Here is a 24,754-nt window from a genome sequence, read left to right on the forward strand (position 1 = left end):
TTTTGAGTGTTAAGTGACGCTCTTGAGTGATGTGTGATGCTCTAGATGTGATGCGTGTTGTGATGCTCCAGATGTGATGCGTGTTGTGATGCTCTAGATGTGATGCATGTTGTGATGCTTTAAATGTAATGCGTCTTGTAATGCTCTAGATGTGAACTGTGTTGTGATGGTCTACATGTGATGCTCTAGGTACGTTGTGTTATGCTGTGTACATGTATAGAATGTCTCTCAAGCTGCGTGATCTAGTAAGGAGTCTGATGGAGAGAGCAGCATCTGGCAGGGAGTCAGGCAGCATGAAGTGATTACCTATCCTAGTGAGGGGGTTAGACTGTGTAATGACCATTTCTGTTCCTGGGAGTAACAGCTGGGTGTGGCACCTCCCACATCAGCCTAGCCTGAGAGTAACATCTGGATGTTGGTGGGGGTAGAGATCATGGGTTGGTGAGATAGCAGGGATTGGTGGGATAGAAGGGTTTGCGGGGATAGCATGGGTTAGTGGAATAGATAGCAGGGATTGGTAGGATAGCAGGGGTTAGTGGGACACTGCAGGGGTTAGTGGAATAGATAGTAGGGGTTAGTGGGATAAATAGCAGAGGTTGGTGGAATAGATAGCAAGGGTTGGTGAGTTAAATAGCAGGGGTTGGTGGGGTAGAAGACAGGAGTTAGTGGGATTGACAACAGGGGTTGTGTGATAAATAATAGGGGATGGTGGGATAGACAGCAATAGTGTCAGATGAAGAATGAAATATAAGGAGTTACAGAACGTGCTTTGTCTGGCACGTAACTCGATAATGTAGACCAAGAATGGAAATAATTTCTTAAATTAAAGACATTAAAGTGTCCGGAGTCTGTAATTGTTGACCATTACTGTCTTGCAGTGGAAAACATTGTTTTCTACTCTGCTTATGTTGTTGCTGTATTTACCCTTATCGCTTACTATAATATTTTTGTAATAATACATCTACCCCTTACTAATAGTGATACAGTTACACATTCTCTGTATTAAGAGTTACACATGCTTTGTATTAATATTGTTATACGTTCGTTATACTAACAAAGTTACACGTTTATTATACTTATACAGCTATTAAATAATTGTATTAATACAGCTTCGTGTTCCTTCTAGTATTGTAACATTGATACAGCTACACGTCTTTTATAATATTGTGATACTTGTATAGTTCCATTGTGATACTAATAACCTGAACATTCAGTCAAGTGATGACTCGCTTGTAGCGCAACTCAAGTGAAAAAATAGTAATTTATAATTTGGCAGCTGTTTTGTATTACAGACTTGCAGAATAAAAAGCCAGGGTGCAATGAGTGCAGTAAAAGATATTAAGTTTAAGAGACCAAAACTCTTCAGCATCCTACCTTCATAAATAAGAGGAATTACCAACAGATCCCTAGCTGCCCTCAAGAGGGAACTGGATAAGTTTCCTAAGTTAGTTTGTGATTAACCGGGCTGCTGTGCCTGCGTTGGACTGCGTGTGGTCAGCACCAACAGCCTGGCTGATTAAGACCATTTACCAGGAGGCCTGATCTGGGACCGGGCCGTGGACCGCTTCTCCAGGCAATAGTTAACTACCAGTCACGGCTCGCTGCTACTCCAGAAGCTGATGGTGATGATTCTCTGAACGTCATTTTGTCATGTAGTATTACATTAGCTGGAGACATGCGATAACAGACTTACATTGGTGAGAGTGAATTGTGGTGCGTGTGGTGGCAAGTTGTCGCGTGTCATCGTCATATGTATTCCTATATCAGACACCAGAGCAATAATGACACCTTATTTCTGCCTTAATTTCTCTTTACATGCAACTCTCTCGCTGTACGTGTATCCATATTATAATTCTTCGTAAATATTGCTGCAACACGTGATGGAGAGATAGCAAGGTGAGCCTAGTGACCAGTACTTGTATGGGCATCACTTGGCTGGGTCTTGCTCTGCACATGTGTATAGAGTATGCCTTATTTTCTTCACTCATTTTATTCGGTCTTTGTTTCTTTCCGTGTTATAACATTAAAACGCTTTCATTCATTGACTCGTAAGTTTCAGCACTTATGTATCACAGTAACACAAAAGTTGATAGTGTTAGCCTCATACTGACCAGTTTTAAAACTCATTTTCTGGGGGTATCATTCTTAAGCACTTGGATCAATTTCGGTATCTAGAAAAAATCTTTGTCTACTGCTTATAATTTTACATAGTGATACATTAAAAATAATGCCCACTTAGCTCTTAAGATAAAATTACTTCGTAGTTAAAATATGTTTTTGGAAGTGGGAACAGTAGTGTTTGGTTCTCTTATAATTTTTAAATTATGATCTTAAAAATATTGTTTAAAACGAAAAGTCGTTTGCTTTATGGTATCGTCTGCAGAAACTATGAAGATTATATAACGAATTATGCTATAATGTTCTTAATTTAATTTGAGACTTGTTAGGTGTTAAACGTTTGTAGAAAATTTAAAAAATATACCTTACACATACACACTTACTTAACACATATATTTACAATATATACTATATATAATCAGGCCTAACAATTCCCTAATAAATATTTTTATTAAGATTACCGATTGTTAACTTGGCGAAACAGTTATTAGTTTACACTTTAACATTTTACAATACATACAACCTATGTGTACGCGGAATAAGTATTTCTTCCGCAAACTAATATTTTGGGAGGCTTTAGCAATGATAGTACATTAATTTTAGTTGCGCAGCACGTGTTTCAATGATCGCTCATAGCAGTACGTATTGAGTCAGTGTGGCGCGTCTGCCTGAATGTAAACAAAGACACGCCATACTGATGTCGGAGGTCAGACTAAACTACTTTACGTGATTTTAGCTTAGCGTAGGTGAAGTTTTTTTTTTTTTTTTACACAAAATTCAATATCAGCTACAAAATCAGCTTAATATTTTACAACTCAGACTGTGATTTATGGCTGAGTATCTTTCGTAATTTATTACCAATACTTTATATAGTTATACCTAACACATACACTTAGGTATACCTTTGATGAGTTCCATTGATTTTACAGCATATTTTGCAACACACACCTAACTGGAGTTTACTTGGAGAGTGTTCCGAGGGCCAACGGCCTCGCGGCCATGTCCCAGACCAGCCCCTCCCCCTGGTGGATGACCTGATCAGCAAGGCTGTTGGTGCTAGCTGCACGAAGCTCAACAAATGCACCACATCCCGGCTAATCAGGGACTGATTTGAGGAACCTGTCAAGTTCCTTCTTGAAAACAACCACGAAGGAACCTAGAATAAGCTGTAGATTCATACATAACATTTACACTTGCAAAAAGAGAGACAGTTGCAGTAAAATGCGATCATCTGTTGAAGACATTTCGCCCACACAGCGGGCTTTATCTAATCACATCGATTTTGACTTGATAAAGCCCACTGTGTGAGCAAAACATTGTTAATAAAGAATCACGTTATGCTCTGTTTGTCTCTTTAATTAATTTTTTTTTTTGTATTTCACTTGTTAGCCTTCAAGGGGGAGAGAGAGAGAGAGAGAGAGAGAGAGACAGAGACAGAGACAGACAGACTGAGGGGAGGCTGGTGAAGGGCTCTTTATTCAAGGAATTGAAGCTACCCTCCCCTTCCTTGAATCAGATCTGATTACCTCCCATTCCCCTACTGCTTTAGTGGTTACCCATGACTATAACAATAATAATGTGCTCGTTTATCTGATGTGTCTGGCCCCGTGGCTGTCATTATTGTCTCTAGGGAGTCGTAAGGCAGTGACCTCTGCTTGTAGCCAGTGTGATGCTTCTTTTAAGATGACTTCAGTATTTTCGTTGTCAGACGACGAATACCTCACGCCATCATCCATATTTATTTGAACCATGTGTGTCTTGTCGTTCTTGCCGATTTTGCTCTTGTTATTTTTAGTTTTCGTCTTCTTCTTCTTCTTCTTCTTCTTCTTCTTCTTTTTCTTCTTCTTTTTCTTCTTCTTTTTCTTCTTCTCCTTCTTCTTCTTCTTCTTGTACTGCAGTATTAATTCATAGTTCGGCTTATTCACTGTTTTCGAAATTGTATGTTGTACTGGTGGTAAAGCGAAGGATGCAGAGTAGCAAGAAAACGGTGAAGTAATGGGAAAGGGATGAAAGTAAAGGCATGGGAAGGTTTATCGTATCTTGACCTTACACTAGCCGAAAGGTTATGGTTGTGTCCTGACCTTACAACATCCTAGAGGTTGTTGTTGCGTCTTGACCTTATACCGGCCAAGTGGTGGTTGGGTCAGTCATTCCATCAGTGAGTCAGCAGTTTTAAAGCATGTTTTCTCCGAGGCTTCAAGTGCTGCTCCTCCTGAGCGCTTGCTGATGGACAATTTCTGAAGCTGTGACCACTACGCTGCACTGAGTCTTTTAGCAGTAACAGTAACAAGTTAAAAACGTTAATGTATGTTCCTCTCTTCTTCCTCAGGTAAGCACTTACGGTCAGGAGCGGCTGTCTGCCTTCAAGGTGAGTTAAGTTATATTAATGTTGCCTAATATAATTTCATTAACTATTTTTATCTTCTTTGTCTCATTGATTTATTGTTTTAACGTTATAATATGCAGAGCTCCTAATGTGTCAGTTATTTTTGTTTTAATTATTAATCTTTTTATAATAGTCTTCTTTGCTTGCTTCTCGTTACAAGGCAGGCGAAATATTCAAACTAGATATTCAAACTAGATATTCAAACTAGATATCATATTCAGATGCTTTACTGCCTGCATAATATATTATGTAAAATACCTGAATCCCAGAAGGCCTAGGTCATACCCTTACTTAGATGAAAGAATCTCATAATTTATACATTGGAAATACCTAGAGAGCTATATTCTTAATATGCATAAAAAAAAATGTTTGCAATATGGAAATAGAAGGCAGGGGCAATATAAAACTAATGAAAGAAGAGTGTCATGCTGACGATTAAGGAGCGCAGGCAACATCCGAGGTGTCCAGTTCCACAGTCATTTATTAACAAATATTAGAACAATTATATAACAATGTATGTCTGGAAGAAGAACTCACCGAGTTGTTGCCGAGTGCACCGTAATGTACAGTAACTTGTGGTGGCTATATAGGCTTTCGTGCCACGGGCTTCAACAGCCTTGTCGATCAGGCTGTCTGCCTGTCACCCCTGCTCTTCAGCTTACCTTACCCTCTATCCTCCTCTTGCTGGCTTCATTTCCCCTCTAATCCTAGTTATTCTCTGTAATCCTTTTACGCTTCACCAACAAGACTTCCTTCCTTACGGTAATGTTATTGGTGAATGTGATATGATATCAGTTTGCATTAATACAACTCTTTTATCCTAAATGTGTTTCTGAATTCTTTAAAACGTGAACGTGATGGTTGTTTGTGGTGTTTGTTTACCTTGTCTTTTTTAAGCCTTCTGTGGCTGCAGCATCGCTGTTGACATTGTCACTGGAATACGAGGTGCAACACAGAATCTGGCTAATATCACTTATACAAGATTTCTAAAGTCTACGGGAAAAACATAGCAGTATGCTCTCTCTCTCTCTCTCTCTCTCTCTCTCTCTCTCTCTCTCTCTCTCTCTCTCTCTCTCTCTCTCTCTCTCTCTCTCTCTCTCTCTCTCACACACACACACACACACACACACACACACACACACACACACACACACACACACACACACACACACACACACACACACACACACACAGAGTAGTCAGGAAGTGGAATAGCCTAGTAAGTGAGGTAGTGGAGGCAGGAACCATAAATAGCTTTAAGATGAGGTATGATAAAGCTCATGGAGCAGGGAGTGAGAGGACCTAGTAGCACTCAGTGAAGAGGCGGGGCCAGGAGCTGAGTATCGACCCCAGCCACCACAATTAGGTGAGTGTACACACAGGGATATGCAGTGGGAGAATGAAAGGGAGAAGTCAGTCTTTGTTTTTGGGCTCCAGGATGTTGAAGGGAAAACTTACGAATCAAGAAGACAAGGGGAGAAAAATGCGATCGAAAGCATCATAAAAGCAATAGGAGATGACATGACCCAGCTGGCAGATTTTCGTAGAATAAGGGGGTTTCCAAGAACAAAGAATCGGCCAGTCTAAGTGACTTTCAAGGCAGAATCGACTCGAAACAGGATCCTGCAGGAGAAAGCAAGACATGACGGCGTATCAAAAGGTGTATCTCGACCGCAACAGAACACGAGAAGAAAGGCAGAAATTGAAAGAGATGGTATAAAGACAAAAGGAGGAAAGAGAGGTGAAGATGGAGATGGACAGGAGAACCCAGACTCAGGAGGAAGATCAAATACAGCCTTCCTCACAACCCCCTACAGAAGCCCCCCAACCAGGACAACCCCAATACAACCAAACATTCTAACCCAAAACACACATGCCATATCCAATGTCCCCACCCACCTCATCAAACTCCACCCTCACAGCAACCGCCGATAGTTCCTTATTAGGCCTCCCACTTCCCCAACCCCAACATACCCCCCCCAGACCACAGTTTTAGAAAAGTTGAAGGTTTAATATGCAAATGCAGATGGAATAACAAATAAGTGTGAGGAGTGGCATGAAAGAATCAAGGAGACATCCCCAGACAAAATAGCACTCACAGAAGTGAAACTCAGGAGGATGATAACAGATGCAATCTTTCCACCTGGATATCAAATCCTCAGGAAAGATAGAGGGAGGAGAGGGGAGGAGGAGTAGCACTGCTTATTAAAAACCAGTGGGGATTTGAAGTAATGGAAGGAATGGATGGAATGTGCAATAGGGACTACTTAGTAGGAACTATCCAGTCTGAGGGGTGGTAATTGCAGTAATGTACAACCAGCTACAGAACTGCAGGAGACCAAGAGAAGAATACGACGAGAGCAACAGAGCAATAGTTGACACACTAGCCGAGATGGCCAGAAGAGCTCACATGGGGGGAGCGAAGTTGCTAGTTATGGTGATTTCAATCACAAGGAGATTGACTGGGAAAACCTGGAGCCCCATGGGGGTTCCGAAACATGGAGAGCCAAGATGATGGATGTGGTACTGGAAAACCTCATGCATCAACATGTTAGAGACATTACCAGAGAGAGAGGTGATGATAATCCAGCAACACTGGACCTTGTATTCACCTTGAGTAATTCGGACATCGATGATATGTATGAAAGGCCTCTTGGAGCTAGGGATCATGTGGTTCTGTGCTTTGATTAAATAGTTGAGCTACAAGTGGAGAGAGCAGCAGGAATAAGATGGGAAAACCAAACTACAAAAGGGGGGGCTACAAGACGTTCACTGGGAGAGAGAACTAGCAGGCAAACCAGTAAATGAAATGATGGACTATGTGACAACAAAGTGCAAGGGGGCAGAGGAGAGGCTTGTTCCCAAGGGAAACAGAAATAATGGGAGGACCAGAGCGAGTACTTGGTTCACCCAAAGGTGTAGGGAGGCAAAAACTAGGTGCACTAGAGAATGGAAAAGGTACAGAAGACAAAGGACTCAGGAAAATAAAGAGATAAGCTGAATAGCCAAAAGTAAATATTCACAGATAAGAAAGGAGGCTCAACGACAATACGAAAATGACATAGCATCGAAAGTCAAGTTTGACCCTAAGCTGTTGTATAGCCACATCAGGAGGAAAACAACAGTCAGGGACCAGGTAATCAGGCTGAGGAAGGATGGTGGGGAGTTCACAAGAAATGAACAAGAGGTATGTGAGGACCTCAACATGAGATTTAAAGAAGTATTTACAGTGGAAACTGGTAGGACTCCAGGATTGTAGTTGAATGGTTCAGAGAACCGACATGTTGATCAATTAGACACATGTGCAACTCTTGGGTATCTTTGTTGAGGCAAGCTTGCCTAACCCTTGGGCACGACCTACTTCCACATTGGACAAATGTGACACCACCTACGACTGCTGCACCTCTCCTGCCTATCGTATATGAACTACTTTGCACATCGACTCAAGGTTGAGGGACTGATTACCTCATTCTCCTCCTGTTCTTCAAGTTTCTCCTTTGTATGGACTGATGAAGCCACTGTGTGGCGAAACGTTTCCTCAATAAAGATACCCAAGAGTTGCACATGTGTGTAATTTATCAGGACTCCAGGAATTCAGAACAGGGGGATACACCAACAAGATCTGGATGAGGTATACATAACCGAGGAGGAGGAGAAGAAGCTCCTATGTGAATTTGATATCTCAAAGGCGGTGGGACCAGACAACATCTCTCCGTGGGTCCTTAGAGAGGGAGCAAAGATGCTGTGTGTGCCACTAACAAAGGTCTTCAACACATCTATTAAAACTGGGCAACTACCTGCGGCATGGAAGATAGCAAATGTAGTTCCAATTTTTAAAGGAGACAGACACGAGGTATTAAACTACAGACCTATGTCACTAACGTGTATAGTATGCAGAGTCATGAAGAAAATCATCAGAGGGTGAGTGGTGGAGCACCTGGAAAGAAACAAGCATATCGACAACCAGCATGGTTTCAGGGAAGGAAAATCCTGTGTCACAATCCTACTGGAGTTTTATGACAAGGTGACAGAAGCAAGACAAGTGAGAGAGGGGTGGATAGACTGCATTTTCTTGGACTGCAAGAAGGCCTTCGACACAGTTCCTCACAAGAGGTTAATGTAAAAGCTAGAGGATCAGGCACAAATAACAGGAAAGGCACTGCAATGGGTCAGAGAATATCTGACAGGGAGGCAACCAGTCATGGTACGTGACGAGGTGTCAGAATGGGCGCCTGTGACAAGCGGAGTTCCACAGGGGTCAGTCCTAGGACCTGTGCTGTTTTTGATATATGTGAATGACATAACAGAAGGGATAGACTCAGAAGTGCCCTTGTTTACAGATGATGTGAAGTTAATGAGGAGAATCAAATCGGTCGAGGATCAGGCAGGACTACAAAGAGACCTGGACAGGCTACAATCCTGGCCCAGCAACTGGCTCCTGGAATTTAACACTGCCTAATGCAAAGTCATGAAGATCTGGGAAGTGCAAAGAACACCGCAGAGTATAGTCTAGGTGGCCAAAGACTTTAAACCTCACTCAAGGAAAAATATCTTGGGGTGAGTATAATACCAAGCACATCTCCAGGGCGCTCATCAGTCAGATAACTGCTGCAGCGTACGGGCGTCTGGCAAACCTAAGGATAGCGTTTCGATACCACAGTAAGGAATCGTTCAAGACTCTGTACACCATATGCGTCAGGTCCATACTGGAGTATGCAGCACCAGTTTGAAATCCACACGTGGTCAAACACGTCAAGAAATTAGAGAAAGTGCAAAGGTTTGCAACAAGACTAGTCCCAGAAGAAAGGTTAAGGGAAATTGGCCCGACGACACTGGAAGACAGGAGGGTCAGGGGAGACATAACGGCATATAAAATACTGCGCAGAATAGAGAAGGTGGATAGAAACAGGATGTTCCAGAGATGGGACACAGAAAAAAAGGGTCACAAATTGAAGTTGAAGACTCAGATGAGTCAAAGGGATGTTAGGAAGTATTTCTTCAGTCATAGAGTTGTCAGGCAGTGGAATAGCCTAGAAAGTGACTTAGTGGAGGCGGGAAACATATATAGTTGTAAGATGAAGTTTGATAAAGCTCGTGGAGCAGGGAGAGAGGACCTAGTAGCAATCAGTGAAGAGGCGGGGCCAGGAGCCATGACTCGACCCCTGCAACCACAAATAGGTGAGTATATATATATATATATATATATATATATATATATATATATATATATATATATATATATATATATATATATATATATATATATATATATACACACACACACACACACACACACACACACAGGAGCTCGGACTCGACCCCCGCAACCTCAACTAGGTGAGTACACACACACACACACAAACAAGAATTCAATCGGACAAGGACCAGGAAGAACTACAATGTGATCTGGACAGGTTGCAGTCCAGGTCCAGAAGCTGTCTCCTGGAATTCAACCCCACCAAGTGCAAAGTCATGAAGATTGGGGAAGGACAAAGAAGACCGCAGACGGTGTACAGTCTAGGGGGCCAGACTCTATGAATCTCACTCAAGGAAAAGGATCTTGGGGTGAGTATAACACCAGGCACATCTCCTGAGGCGAACATCACCAAATAAATGCTGCAGCATACGGCCGCCTAGCAAACCTAAGAACAGCATTCCGAAATCTCAGTAAGGAATCGTTCAGGACCCTGTACACCGTGTACATGAGGTCTATATTGGAGTATGCATCACCAGTTTGGAACCCACACCCAACCAGTCACGTAAGGAAATTAGAGAAAGTGCAAAGGTTTGCAACAAGACTGGCCCTGGAGCTCAGGGGAATGTCCTATGAGAAGAGATTACGGGAAATCGACCTGACGACGCTGGAGGACAGGAGAGATAGGGGGGGATATGATAACGACATATAAAATACCGAGAGGAATCGACAAGGTGGATAGAGGCAGGATGTTCCGGAGATGAGACAGAGCAACAAGGGGTCACAGTAGAAAGCTGAAGACTCAGATGAATCACAGGGATGTTAGGAAGTATTTCTTCAGTTACAGTGTTGTCAGGAAGTGGGATAGTCTGGGAAGTGATGTAGTGGAGACAATATGCATACATAGTTTTAAGAAGAGGCGTGATAAAGCTCATAGAGCAGGAAGAGTGACCTAGTAGCGACCAATGAAGAGGCGGGGCCAGGAGCTGTGAATCGACCCCTGCAGCCACAACTAGGTGAGTGCGCACACACACACACACACACACACACACACACACACACACACACACACACACACACACACACACACACACACACACACACACACAGAGGCAGAGCGAAGAAGGTAAAGGGAACAACTTGATTGTCTTTGGTCACTTGTCCAAAGGGTCGCTTCTCAAGTACAGAAGTTAATAATCCTTCCCAGCTCGGGTGAAGTAAGAAGTGTAATTTAGAAGATTCTTAGTTTTTCCCTCTTTGATCTTAGAACTCTGAATAACTACTGCTTACGAACATTAATATTATCTGACTCTTTAAAGATTATTGCTATTTTGTTTCAATCCATCCTGTTAGATTGTAGGTCTTAATGTGTTACGAAACTCATACTGATGTGAGTTCTTCAAGCAATATTTCTTACAGCTGGTGTATAAATCTTCTTGATGAATTAGACACTAGTGCAACATTTGGGTATTGTTACTGTAACGTTTCGCTCGTGGACTTCAAACTTCTCCTGGTTTTCAACCATTCTTCTCTTTATTGGACTGAGGAAGCCACTGGTCGGCGAAACGTTACAAAGATACCCAAGTGTTTCATCAGCGTCTAATTCATGAACTTGTCGGTTCCCATGAAAACAAGAAATTCAGCAGCTGTCAAGGATATTTTGGGCTGTCTGGCATGTGGGTTGGATAATGCATATGCTGTCTTTATTTGTCCCCAATAAGAACATTAGAAACGAGCTCCACAGCAGGCCTACAGGCCCATGCTAGGCAGGTTCAAGTCACCTACTGGCCTAGGCCAGACTATAAATTTTTGCAACTTGAAATCATTGCTGTGAATCCTGTCTTGGTTAAATACGTTTAGCACGTTATTTAATCCCCCTTTATTTATTTCCGTTTTCCATTCATAGACCTCAATCATATCCTCCCCTAATTCTACGCCTTTGTAAAGAGTGCAGATTCAGGGCCCTCAGTCTATTCTCGTAGGAGAGAGTTCTGATAGATGGGATCAACTTAGTCATCCTTCTTTGTACATTTTCCAACACATTTATATCCATTCTGTAATACGGTGACCAGAACTGTACAACATAATCTAAATGAAGCCTATCCAGCAATATATAGATCTGAGAAATAACCTGAGGACTCCTGTTATAGTTGTTGATATGAGGCAAAGAATTCTGTTCACTTTATTGCGAACACTTACGCACTGCTATCTTGGTTTTAGCTTAATGGTAACCAGAACACCTAAATCTTTTTCGCAGTCAGCGATATTAGATCTACATTATTTAGTTTATAAGTGACATAGTTATTTTCCTTTCCAATGCATAGAACTTTGCATTTGTCTACATTAAACGGCATCTGCCACTTCTCCGACCACTGCATCATTTTATGTGTATTTAGATCTTCCTGCAATGCTCTAGTGTCCTCGTCAGAATTAATTCGGAGGCCTATTTTGGTATCGTTGGCAAACTTGCTTGTATCGTTATTTATTCCTTCATCTATGGCATTTATGTAAATTGTGAACAACAAAGGGCCCAATACTGACCCTTGTGGAACACTGCATGTGATGCGTCCTCACTCTGATTTCTCCCCGTTTATGCAAACTCTGTTGCCTATCTGTCAACCACGCCTCTATCCAGGAAAAAAATTCTCCTATTCCGTGAGCCTCTACTTTCCTCAATAACTTTTGATGTGGAACTCTATCATGAGCTTTACAGAAGTCCATATACACAATATCATATTCATTACCATGATCTATCTCCTCCAATACAACTTTTGTTCCGAGAAGGGAAATTAGATCTAACAAAAATGATCCCAAATGGATAATCACTAGATTAAAACATTTCATTGATCAAAAGAGAGGCACATATAGGCGTATCAAAAGAGGGGATGGGCAGTTAAGAAATCAATATATCCAATCAAAGAGAGATATAATAAAAGGAATAAGAAAAGCAAAAAGGGATTATGAGGCTAAAGTCGCAAGGGATTCGAAGAATAATCCAAAAGGGTTCTTTCAGGTATACAGAAGTAAGATCAGGGACAAGATTGGCCCACTTAAGCGCAACTCTGGTCAGATCACTGACAGTGATAAGGAAATGTGTGAGCTTTTCAATACCTACTTCCTCTCAGTTTTTACTCAGGAAGAGACCAGCGAAATTCCAGAAATAATAAATTATATAGAAGAGGACGATAATAAACTATGCATTATTGATGTAACTAGTGACATGGTTCTCAGATAATTAGAGAAATTAAAACCTAACAAATCCCCAGGCCCTGATGAACTGTTTGTGAGGTTTTAAAGGAATGTAAAGAGGAACTTAGCATACCTTTGGCTAATATTTTCAATATATCACTACAAACTCCCATAGTGCCAGACAAATGGAAAATGGCAAATGTAATACCTATTTACAAGGCAGGTGACAGGTCCTTAGCTTCGAACTATGGACCAATAAGCCTTTCCTCCATAGTTAGTAAATTTATGGAATCAATAATTGCCGAAGCAATTCGTAGCCGTCTTGAAAGGCATAAATTGATTATTGAACCTCAGCATGGCTTTACAAAGGGGCGTTCATGTCTTACGAATTCAGTAACTTTCTTCACTAAGGTATTTGAGGAGGTAGATAATGGTAATGAATATGACATTGTGTATATGGACTTCAGTAAGGCTTTCGATAGAGTTCCACATCAGACGCTACTGAGGAAACTTAAGGCACACGGAATAGGAGGAGAAATTTTTTCTTGGGTAGAGGCATGGTTGACAAATTGGCAGCAGAGAGTTTGCATACATGGGGAGAAATCAGAATGGGGGCACGTCACAAGCGGTGTTCCACAGGAGTCAGTGTTGAGCCCCTTGTTGTTCACAATTTACATAAACGACATAGATGAGGGAATAAATAGCGACATAAGCAAATTTGCTGATGACACCAAAATAGGCCGTCCATTTCATTCTAATGAGGACATTAGAGCACTCCATGATTTGAATAGGGGTACAAGATTGGTATGCAATACCGACAAGATGAAAACTGAGACACATGTGCAACATCTGGGTATCTTTATTGTCGACTTTTCGCCATCAGTGGCTTTATCAATACAAATTCTAGGACATAATTTGAAGACAGTAGAACTATACACAAAAGATGAAGTAATCAGTCCCACAGCCTTGGAGTTGGTGTGAAGAGCACGGTAGTCTCCTTGTAGAGGCAAGGAGACTGGCGATTATATACTAACGTGATGTGGATTGGGACGGGTAGCAGACGAGGGCCAAGTCACTGGTAGATGGGATACCCCAATGGAAGTTGGTCATACCCAAAGGGATGGGTAAGTTGTAGTAGCCGTGAAGAAGGTCGTGTAGGTGTCCTTTGAACCAAGATTCCATGATGTTGCAGTGTCTGACAAGTGGTACAAGAATTGTATACAATACCGACAAGATGAAAACTGAGACACATGTACACATGTGTCTCAGTTTTCATCATGATTTGAATAGACTGATGCAGTGGTCGGAGAAGTGGCAGATGCAGTTTAATATAGACAAATGCAAAGTTCTAAATGTTGGACAGGAAAATAGCCATGCCACATATAAACTAAATAATGTAGATCTTAATATTACGGATTGCGAAAAGGATTTAGGAGTTCTGGTTAGCAGTAATCTGAAACCAAGACAACAGTGCATTAGTGTTCACAATAAAGCTAAAAATATCCTTGGCTTCATATCTAGAAGTATAAATAATAGAAGTCCTCAGGTTGTTCTTCAACTCTATATATCCTTGGTTAGGCCTCATTTAGATTATGCTGCTCCGTTCTGGTCACCGTATTACAGAATGGATATAAATGCTCTGGAAAACGTACAGAGGAGGACGACAAAGATGATCCCATGTATCAGAAATCTTCCCTATGAGGGTAGACTGAGGGCCCTGAATTTGCACTTTCTAGAAAGACGTAGAAGTAGGGGGGATATGATTGAGGTGTATAAATGAAAAACAGGAATGAATAAAGGGGATATAAATAGGATGCTAAAAATAGCTAGCATAGACAGGACTCACAGCAATGGTTTTAGGTTGGAAAAAATCAGATTCAGGAAATATATAGGAAAGCACTGGTTTGATAATAGATCTGTGGATGAGTGGAACAAACTCCCGAGTACCGTCATAGAAGCTAAGACGTTGTGTAGTTTTAAAAATAGTTTGGATAAATACTTGAGTGGGTGTGGATGGGTGTAAGTTGGACTTGACTAGCTTGTGCTACTAGGTCAGATGCCGTTCTCCTCCCTTAAGTGAATGTGAGTGACCTGACTAGGCTAAGGCATTGGCTTAAACCGGTGGGAGAATTGGACCTGCATCGCATGGGCCAGTAGGCCTGCTGCAGTGTTCTTTCTTTCTTATATTCTTAAATACCTTAGTGAAAAAAGTTAGAAAATTTCTAAGGCAGGAACGCTTGTAAAACCGTGCTGAGATTATTAATGAATTTGTCTTTCAAGGTGGCTTCGAATAGCCTCCGCAGTTATCGATCCCATCAATTTTCCCACACTGGATTTTATTAGGCTTATCGATCTATAGTTCGAAGCTAACGACATATCTCCTGCTGTGTAGATAGGTATCACATTTGCCATTTTCCACTTATCTAGCACTATGCCAGTTAGTAAAAATAAGTTGAAAAGACTAGCCAAAGATTTGCTAAGTTCCACTTTACATTCCTTTAAAACCCTTGCGAATAGTTCATCAGGGCTTGGGGATTTGTTGGGTTTAAATTTCTCTGTTTGTCTGAGAACCATGTCACTGTTGACTTTCATCGTGCATAACTTATTTTCCTCCTGTTCTTCGTAATCTTTTGGTTCTGGAATTTCGCTAGTATTCCTTGTTTAAAACTGAGAGGAAATAAGCTACTTAGGTCAGTGAGCTAACCTGTGTAGCTTTTGAGTGGGCCTATTTTATCTCTAATTTTATTTCTATATGCCCGAAAGAAACCTTTTGCATTAATCCTCGAATCCCTTGCGACTTTAACCTCACAGTCTCTTTTTGCTTTTCTTATTTCTTTTTTTTATTTCTCTTTTTAATTGAATATATTGATTTCTTAACTGCCTATCTTCCCTTTTTATTCGCCTGTAAATGGCTCTCTTTTGACCTGTGAGACGATTTAATCTATTGTTTATCCATTTAGGAACTGTGCTTTGAAAAAATGTCATATCGGCAACCATCACCACCTACCTGAACCATAGTCAGGCCATTTCAGTTGAATCCACCAAGGTAATTTCTCAGTTCTATGAAATCGCCCAAGCAAAAGTCAGGGACATTGACTGATTGTAGTAACTAAGGTAATTCCATAATATGTTGAAATTGAGTGATTTGTGATCACTTTCCCCAATATTATTAATGTGATTCTTTGTTGGCAAGAACTAAGTAAGCAAGTTATTTCTTCTGGTTAGGTCTGTCACAAACTCTTTTAAAAAGCAATTCTGAATCGTATAAAGTCGCTAGACTCAAGATTTCCTGTCAAACTATTCCAGTCAATTTGTCTAAAGTTAAAATCTTCCATTAACACAACATTTTCATTTCTAGATTCCTCATGAATTTCGTCCCGTAGAAGTTTACTGCATTCCATGTAAAGGTTTGAGGGACTGTAAATCACGCCCAAGATTTATTTTTACGACCCTCAAAAAACTGTAGCCAAAGAGATTCTGTGTCTGACGCTTCTTATTTTATATCCTGTCTAACGCAACAATTTTAATTGTTTCGGACATACATAATCACTCCACCACCCTTCCTATTGACCTTATCAGTGTGAAATAATTTATAGCCTTGTATGTAGCATTCAGAAGGCATTTCTTTATCTTTCAGGTTAAACCAGGTCTCTTATAACAATAATGTCTATGCTTCCTGTACATGCAATTAATCTTAGCTCATCCATCTTATTTCTTATGCTCCTACTATTAGTATAGTAAACCTTATGGAGGTTAGTCACTCACTGCCCTCTACTGTCTCTCTTTGTTTGTTGACCAGTTCCATTGCCTTTATTAGTAACTTTATGATGAATAATGTCTTTAAACTTATCCCTGAGGTCTGATAATATCTGCTGTTTTCATCCCTCGTGCTGCAATCTGTTTCCCACACACACCCATACCTCTTTCATCTATCAGTTTAAAGTCCTAGACAAGTCAGCAACACCCCCCTCAATTGCGTTGGCTAATGCTAACACTCCCGCCCCAGAGAGAGATGTACCCTATCCCTTGCATACATTATTCAAACAATTCTCGCGAATATTATTCTACACTTGATCAAGAAAGTTTGGGAAATCTTAAAATTATGAATTGATCATGATAATGTAAAATTTATTTTTAAGACACTGGCGACTGCAGATTTGAGCTCTTGTTAAGGAAAGCCTCGTAACTATACCCTAGTTTGTCCTAAAATTGTGATTAAGAAATCAATATGTGAGATTTGTTAATACGATAGTTTGAATATATACTGTGGAGCACGTTTGTCATTATCCTCCATCCAGCGTGATGAGAATATACTTAGTTCACCATTCACAATTCCTTCTGACATCGTCAGTGACGAAATTTTTTAGTTAAATGACGAGAATGTCATCACCATACTGTATCCAGATACTCTGTCTAGTGCTGTGTATAACGTGAAGGAAATAACCAACCTCACGACTCGCCCATCAAGAGATCTATTCGTTTCTTGTGAGTCCATAACTTGAGCTCACAGCTCGTGCGCCCATAGTGTAAGTCCATAGTAGACAGCGGCGAAAACCGTTAAGGGAAATCGACCTGACGACACAGGAGGGACGTGATAACGGCATATAAAATACTGAGAGGAATTGACAAGGTGGACAGAGACAGAATGTTCCAGAGATGGGACACAGCAACAAGGGGACACAAATGAATCACAGGGAGATTAGGAAGTATTTCTTCAGTCACAGAGTAGTCAGGAAGTGGAATAGTTTGGGAAGCGCTGTAGCGGAGGCAGGATCCATTCATAGCTTTAAGCAGAGGTATGATAAAGCTCATGGTGCAGGGAGAGTGACCCAGTAACAGCCAGTAAGAGGCGGGGCCAGAAGCTATGACTAGACCCCTGTAACCACAACTAGGTGAGTACACACACATACACACACACACACACGGATATATAGATATGTGTGTATTTGTGTGTATATATATATATATATATATATATATATATATATATATATATATATATATATATATATATATACATATATATATATATATGTCGTGCCGAATATGCAAAACTGGTCAGTTAGCAAGAACTCATTTAAAATTAAGTCCTTTCTGAAATTTTCTCTTATACGTTTAAAAATATATTTTTTCATTAATGTTAATGTAAAACATTTTTAATTTTGCACCAAAAGAATCTTAGAAAACTTACCTAACCTTATTATAACAAGAGCAATTTATTTTAGCCTAACCCAACTAAATATATTTTAAATACGTTTACAGTAATTTAGTACTAATCAAACAAAATCAAATATATTTTTTTTCGTTAGGTTCAGAATGATTTTGGCGAAATTATTGCATATACAAATTTTCACTTGTTCTATATGGCAAGATGAGCGTTGCTATTTAAGCCAAGATCGCAAGTTCTGCCTATTCGGCACGACATATATATATTACCGTCCTGCCAAGTGAGTGTAAAACGAAAGCCTGTAATTGTTTTACATGATGGTAGGATTGCTGGTCTCTTTTGTCTGTCTCATAAATATGCAAGATTACAGATATGTCTTGCTACTTCTACTTACACTTAGGTCACACTACACATACATGTTTATTTATACACACTCATCTGAGTTTTCTTTGATTTTATCTTATTAGTTCTTGGTCTTATTACTTTTCCTTTTATATCCATGGGGAAGTGGAATAAGAATCTTTCCTCTGTAAGCCATGCGTGTTGTAAAAGTCAACTAAAATGCCGGGAACAATGGGCTAGTAACTCCTTTTCCTGTAAAGATTACTAAAAAGAATAAGAATAAAATTGTCGAAGTGGGAAGCCTGAATGTGCGTGGATGTTGTGCAAATGATAAGAAATAGATGATTGTGGATGTTATGAATGAGAAGAAGCTGGATGTCCTGCCTTTAAGTGAAACAAAGCTGAAGGGAGTGGGAGAGTTTCAGTGGAGAGGAATAAATGGGATTAGGTCAGGGGTTTCTAATAGAGTTAGAGCTAAAGAAGGAGTAGCAATAATGTTGAAGGATAAGATATGGCAGGAAATGAGGGACTATAAATGTATTAATTCAAGGATTATGTGGAGTAAAATAAAGGTTGGATGTGAAAAGTGGGTTATAGTAAGCGTATATGCACCTGGAGAACAGAGAAGTGTAGAGGAGAGAGAGAGATTTTGGGAAATGTTGAGTGAATGCTTGGGGAGTTTTGGACCAAGTGTGAGAGTAATGGTGGTTGGGGATTTCAATGCTAAAGTGGGTAAAAATGTTGTGGAGGGAGTAATAGGTAAATTTGGGGTGCCAGGGGTAAATGTAAATGGGGAGCCTTTAATTGAGCTATGTGTAGAAAGAGATTTGGTAATAAGTAATGCATATTTTATGAAAAAGAGGATAAATAAATATACAAGGTATGATATAGCACGTAATGAAAATAGTTTGTTAGCTTATGTATTGTGGATAAAAGGTTGATGGGTAGGCTCCAGGATGTACATGTTTATAGAGGGGCAACTGATATATCGGATCATTATTTAGTTGTAGCTACAGTCAGAGTAAGAGGTAGATGGGACAAAAGGAAGGTGGCAGCAACAAGTAGCAGGGAAGTGAAAGTGTATAAACTAAGGGAGGAGGAAGTTCGAGTGAGATATAAGCGACTATTGGTAGAAAGGTGGGCTAGTGCAAAGATGAGTAGTGGGAGGGTTGAAGAGGGTTGGATGAGCTTTAAAAATGCAGTATTAGAATGTGGGGCAGAAGTTTGTGGTTATAGGAGGGTGGGGGCAGGAGGAAAGAGGAGTGATTAGTGGAATGATGAAGTGAAGGGTGTGATAAAAGATAAATAGTTAGCTTATGAGAGGTTTTTACAAAGCAGAAGTGTTATAAGAAGAGCAGAGTACATGGAGAGTAAAAGAAAGGTGAAGAGAGTGGTAAGAGAGTGCAAAAGGAGAGCAGATGATAGAGTGGGAGAGGCACTGTCAAGAAATTTTAATGCAAATAAGAAAAAAATTTGGAGTGAGTTAAACAAGTTAAGAAAGCCTAGGGAATGAATGGATTTGTCAGTTAAAAACAGAGTAGGGGAGTTAGTAGATCGGGAGAGGGAGGTATTAGGTAGATGGCGAGAATATTTTGAGGAACTTTTAAATGTTGAGGAAGAAAGGGAGGCGGTAATTTCATGCACTGGCCAGGGAGGTATACCATCTTTTAGGAGTGAAGAAGAGCAGAATGTAAGTGTGGGGGAGGTACGTGAGGCATTACGTAGAATGAAAGGGGGTAAAGCAGCTGGAACTGATGGGATCATGACAGAAATGTTAAAAGCAGGGGGGATATAGTGTTGGAGTGGTTGGTACTTTTGTTTAATAAATGTATGAAAGAGGGGAAGGTACCTAGGGGTTGGCAGAGAGCATGTATAGTTCCTTTTTATAAAGGGAAGGGGGACAAAAGAGATTGTAAAAATTATAGAGGAATAAGTTTACTGAGTATACCAGGAAAAGTGTACGGTAGGGTTATAATTGAAAGAATTAGAGGCAAGACAGAATGTAGGATTGAGGATGAGCAGGGAGGTTTCAGAGTGGGTAGGGGATGTGTAGATCAAGTGTTTACATTGAAGCATATATGTGAACAATATTTAGATAAAGGTAGGGCAGTTTTTATTGTATTTATGGATTTAGAAAAGGCATGTGATAGAGTGGATAGGGGAGCAATGTGGCAGATGTTGCAAGTATATGGAATAGGTGGTAAGTTATTAAATGCTGTAAAAAGTTTTTATGAGGATAGTGAGGCTCAGGTTAGGGTGTGTAGAAGAGAGGGAGACTACTTCCCAGTAAAAGTAGGTCTTAGACAGGGATGTGTAATGTCACCATGGTTGTTCAATATATTTATAGATGGGGTTGTAAAAGAAGTAAATGCTACGGTGTTCTGGAGAGGGGTGGGATTAAATTATGGGGAATCAAATACAAAATGGGAATTGATGCAGTTACTTTTTGCTGATGATACTGTGCTTATGGGAGATTCTAAAGAAAAATTACAAAGGTTAGTGGATGAGTTTGGGAGTGTGTGTAAAGGTAGAATGTTGAAAGTGAACATAGAAAGAGTAATGTGATGAGGGTATCAAATGATTTAGATAAAGAAAAATTGGATATCAAATTGGGGAGGAGGAGTATGGAAGAAGTGAATGTTTTCAGATACTTGAGAGTTGACGTGTCAGCGGATGGATTTATGAAGGATGAGGTTAATCATGGAATTGATGAGGGAAAAAAGGTGAGTGGTGCATTGAGGTATATGTGGAGTCAACAAACGTTATCTATGGAGGCAAAGAAGGGAATGTATGAAAGTATAGTAGTACCAACACTCTTATATGAGTGTGAAGCTTGGGTGGTAAATGCAGCAGCGAGGAGACGGTTGGAGGCAGTGGAGATGTCCTGTCTAAGGGCAATTTGTGGTGTAAATATTATGCAGAAAATTCGGAGTGTGGAAATTAGGAGAAGGTGTGGAGTTAATAAAAGTATTAGTCAGAGGGCTGAAGAGCGGTTGTTGAGGTGGTTTGGTCATTTAGAGAGAATGGATCAAAGTAGAATGACATGGAGAGCATTTAAATCTGTAGGAGAAGGAAAGCGGGGTAAGGGTCGTCCTCGAAAAGGTTGGAAGGAAGGGGTAAGGGAGGTTTTGTGGGCGAGGGGTGTGAACTTCCAGCAGGCGTGCATGAGCGTGTTCGATAGGAGTGAATGGAGACGAATGGTATTTGGCACCTGACGATCTGTTGGAGTGTGAGCAGGGTAATATTTAGTGAAGGGATTCAGGGAAACCGGTTATTTTTACATAGCCGGACTTGAGTCCTGGAATTGGGAAGTACAATGCCTGCACTCTAAAGGAGGGGTTTCGGGATATTAGCAGTTTGGAGGGATATGTTGTGTATCTTTATACGTATATGCTTCCAAACTGTTGTGTTCTGAGCACCTCTGCAAAAACAGTGATTATGTGTGAGTGAGGTGAAAGTGTTGAATGATGAAAGTATTTTCATTTTGGGAATTTTCTTTTTTTTTTGGGTCACCCTGCCTCGGTGGGAGACGGCCGACTTGTTGAAAAAAAAAATATATGTATATATATATATATATATATATATATATATATATATATATATATATATATATATATATATATATATATATATATATATATATATATATACAGTGGAACCTTTGGTCATGAACGCTTCCGAACACAAACAAATCGGCTCACGACTAAAAAATTCACCTGATTTTTGCATCTAGTCACGAACACACACTCGGGTGCCGAACAAACAGCCGTGCCAATTTTCACATTCTGTTCCATTTTTTCACGAGCGCCAATTTTCCCCAATTCCTGTTGTTTGTGTACACTTCGGCTTGTACTAGGTCTCGGCCAGACGTGTGTTCATTCGCTGTGAACCCCTTGTGTTGCATTTAATGTGTGTTTGAATTCATTTTGCTGTTAACCATGGCCTCTAAACAAGTGAAGAGTGGTAATGTGGGTAAAAAGAAGGGTTTGAAGAAAATTTAAATAGAAGTGAAGAAGGAAATTATTGAAAAGTATGAGCGTGGTGTGCATGTACCGATCTTGCTGCGGAGTTCAAGAAGCCGAAGTTTACAATCTCGACTATTTTGTTGTAGAGAGTGGCTATTAAAGCAACTAACGTTGCTAAGGGAGCTACGATGTTAACCCAAACAGAGGCCTCAAGTGTTGGAAGAGGTGGAGAAACTATTACTAGTATAGTTGAACGAGAAGCAACTTGCAGATGATAGCATAAGCGAAGTGATCACATGCGAGAAAGCCAGGAAGATACAGTGATTTGCGGCAGAATTACCCTTTTACGAGTGCAGAAAGTGATGAATTTAAAGTCAGTAGAGGATGGTTTGAAAAGTTTCGTAAAAAGAAGTCGCATTCATAGTGTGGTAAAGCATGGAGAGGCTGATAGCTCTGACGCTGCTATGGTATAATTAACTATTTTTGTGCTTAAAAATTAAAAAAAAAAAAGCAATATTTACATAAAGTTCGTAGGGGTCTGGAACGGATTAATCGTATTTACATAAAATTCAGTGGGAAAATTAGGTTCGGGTTGTGACCAAATCGGATCGCGACCATAAATTTGGAACCGTTCTGCCAAGTGAGTGTAAAACGAAAGGCTGTAATTGTTTTACATGATGGTAGGATTGCTGGTGTCTTGTCTGTCTCATAAACACGCAAGATTTCAGGTACGTCTTGCTACTTCTACTTACACTTAGGTCACACTACACATACATGTACAAGCATATATATACACACCCTGCTGGGTTTTCTTCTATTTTCTTTCTAGTTCTTGTTCTTGTTTATTTCCTCTTACCTCCATGGGGAAGTGGAACAGAATTCTTCCTCCGTAAGCCATGCGTGTTGTAAGAGGCGACTAAAATGCCGGGAGCAAGGGGCTAGTAACCCCTTCTCCTGTATAAATTACTAAATTTAAAAAGAGAAACTTTTGTTTTTCTTTTTGGGCCACCCCGCCTTGATGGGATACGGCCGGTTTGTTGAAAGAAGAATATATATATATATATATATAATGTCATGCCGAATATGTAAAACTGGTCAATTAGCAAGAACTCATTTAAAATTAAGTCCTTTCTAAAAATTTCTCTTATTCGTTTAAAGATATATTTTTTTCACTAATGTTGATGTAAAAATTTATAATTTTGCACCAAAAGGAACTCAGAAAACTTACCTAACCTTTTTATAACAAGCGCAATTTATTTTACCCTAACCCAACTAAATATATTTTAGATTTGTTTACAATAATTTAATACTAAACAAACGCTGTGAAATATTTTTTTTTCGTTAGGTTCATAATGATTTTGGCGAAATTATTGCATACACAAATTTTCACTTGTCCTATATGGCAAGATGAGCGTTGCTATTTAAGCCAAGATCGCAAGTTCTGCCTATTCAGCACGACATATATATATATATATATATATATATATATATATATATATATATATATATATATATATATATATATATATATATATATTTTCTTTCTTCTTTCAACGTACCGGCCGTATCCCACTGAGGTGGGGTGGCCCAAAAGAAAAAACTGAAGTTTCTCCTTTTAAATTTAGTAATATATACAGGAGAAGGGGTTACTAGCCCCTTGCTCCCGGCATTTTAGTCGCCTCTTACGACAAGCATGGCTTACAGAGGAAGAATTCTGTTCCACTTCCCCATGGAGATAAGAGGAAATAAACAAGAACAAGAATTAGAAAGAAAATAGAAGAAAACCCAGAGGGGTGTGTATATATATGCTTGTACATGTATGTGTAGTGTGACCTAAGTGTAAGTAGAAGTAGCAAGACTTACCTGTAATCTTGCATATTTATGAGACAGACAAAAGACACCAGCAATCCTACCATCATGTAAAACGATTACAGGCTTTCGTTTTACACTCGCTTGGCAGGACGGTAGTACCTCCCTGGGCGGTTGCTGTCTACCAACCTACTACCTATATATATATATATATATATATATATATATATATATATATATATATATATGGTGCACAATGCTTAACAATGGTGCGTCCAGCCAAGCTAGATGTTGTACCCACCATCGAAAGATGCTAATGTCATTCTACTCCCTGTTTGTGTACTAGCTCAACAAGCAGTATATTATATTACTGTACCCACGGAACAACTGGTATTGATCAATAACAACACTGCACTAGCCAAGGAGACGAAACCCATGCTGTTTTGACCCGCCTCATGGTGAGAGAAAACGTATGATGCTTTTGACTACTAGACCACACAATTGTTCAGGATTGTCTGGTCTAGTGGTCTAAATGTCAAGCGTTTTCTCTCAACATGAGGCGGGCCAAAACAGCATGGGTTCGA

The 24,754-nt window shown here is 40.0% G+C and overlaps 1 protein-coding gene across 3 annotated transcripts in view; it reads left to right on the forward strand.

Moving 5' to 3' along the window:
* The window catches only part of LOC128689061 (max-interacting protein 1-like), a 1,113,127-nt gene that overhangs the window by 579,483 nt on the left and 508,890 nt on the right, over positions 1 to 24,754 (forward strand). For 2 of the 3 annotated variants that reach the window (XM_070087111.1, XM_070087114.1), the window contains exon 4: positions 4,448 to 4,486. The exons of the other annotated variant lie outside the window; for it this stretch is intronic. In XM_070087111.1, the coding sequence (XP_069943212.1) occupies positions 4,448 to 4,486 (39 nt within the window). The remainder of the gene's footprint in view (positions 1 to 4,447; positions 4,487 to 24,754) is intronic. 3 annotated transcript variants of the gene reach the window in all.

Source organism: Cherax quadricarinatus, chromosome 21 (genome assembly GCF_038502225.1).
Source record: "Cherax quadricarinatus isolate ZL_2023a chromosome 21, ASM3850222v1, whole genome shotgun sequence".
NCBI classification, from domain to species: domain Eukaryota; kingdom Metazoa; phylum Arthropoda; class Malacostraca; order Decapoda; family Parastacidae; genus Cherax; species Cherax quadricarinatus.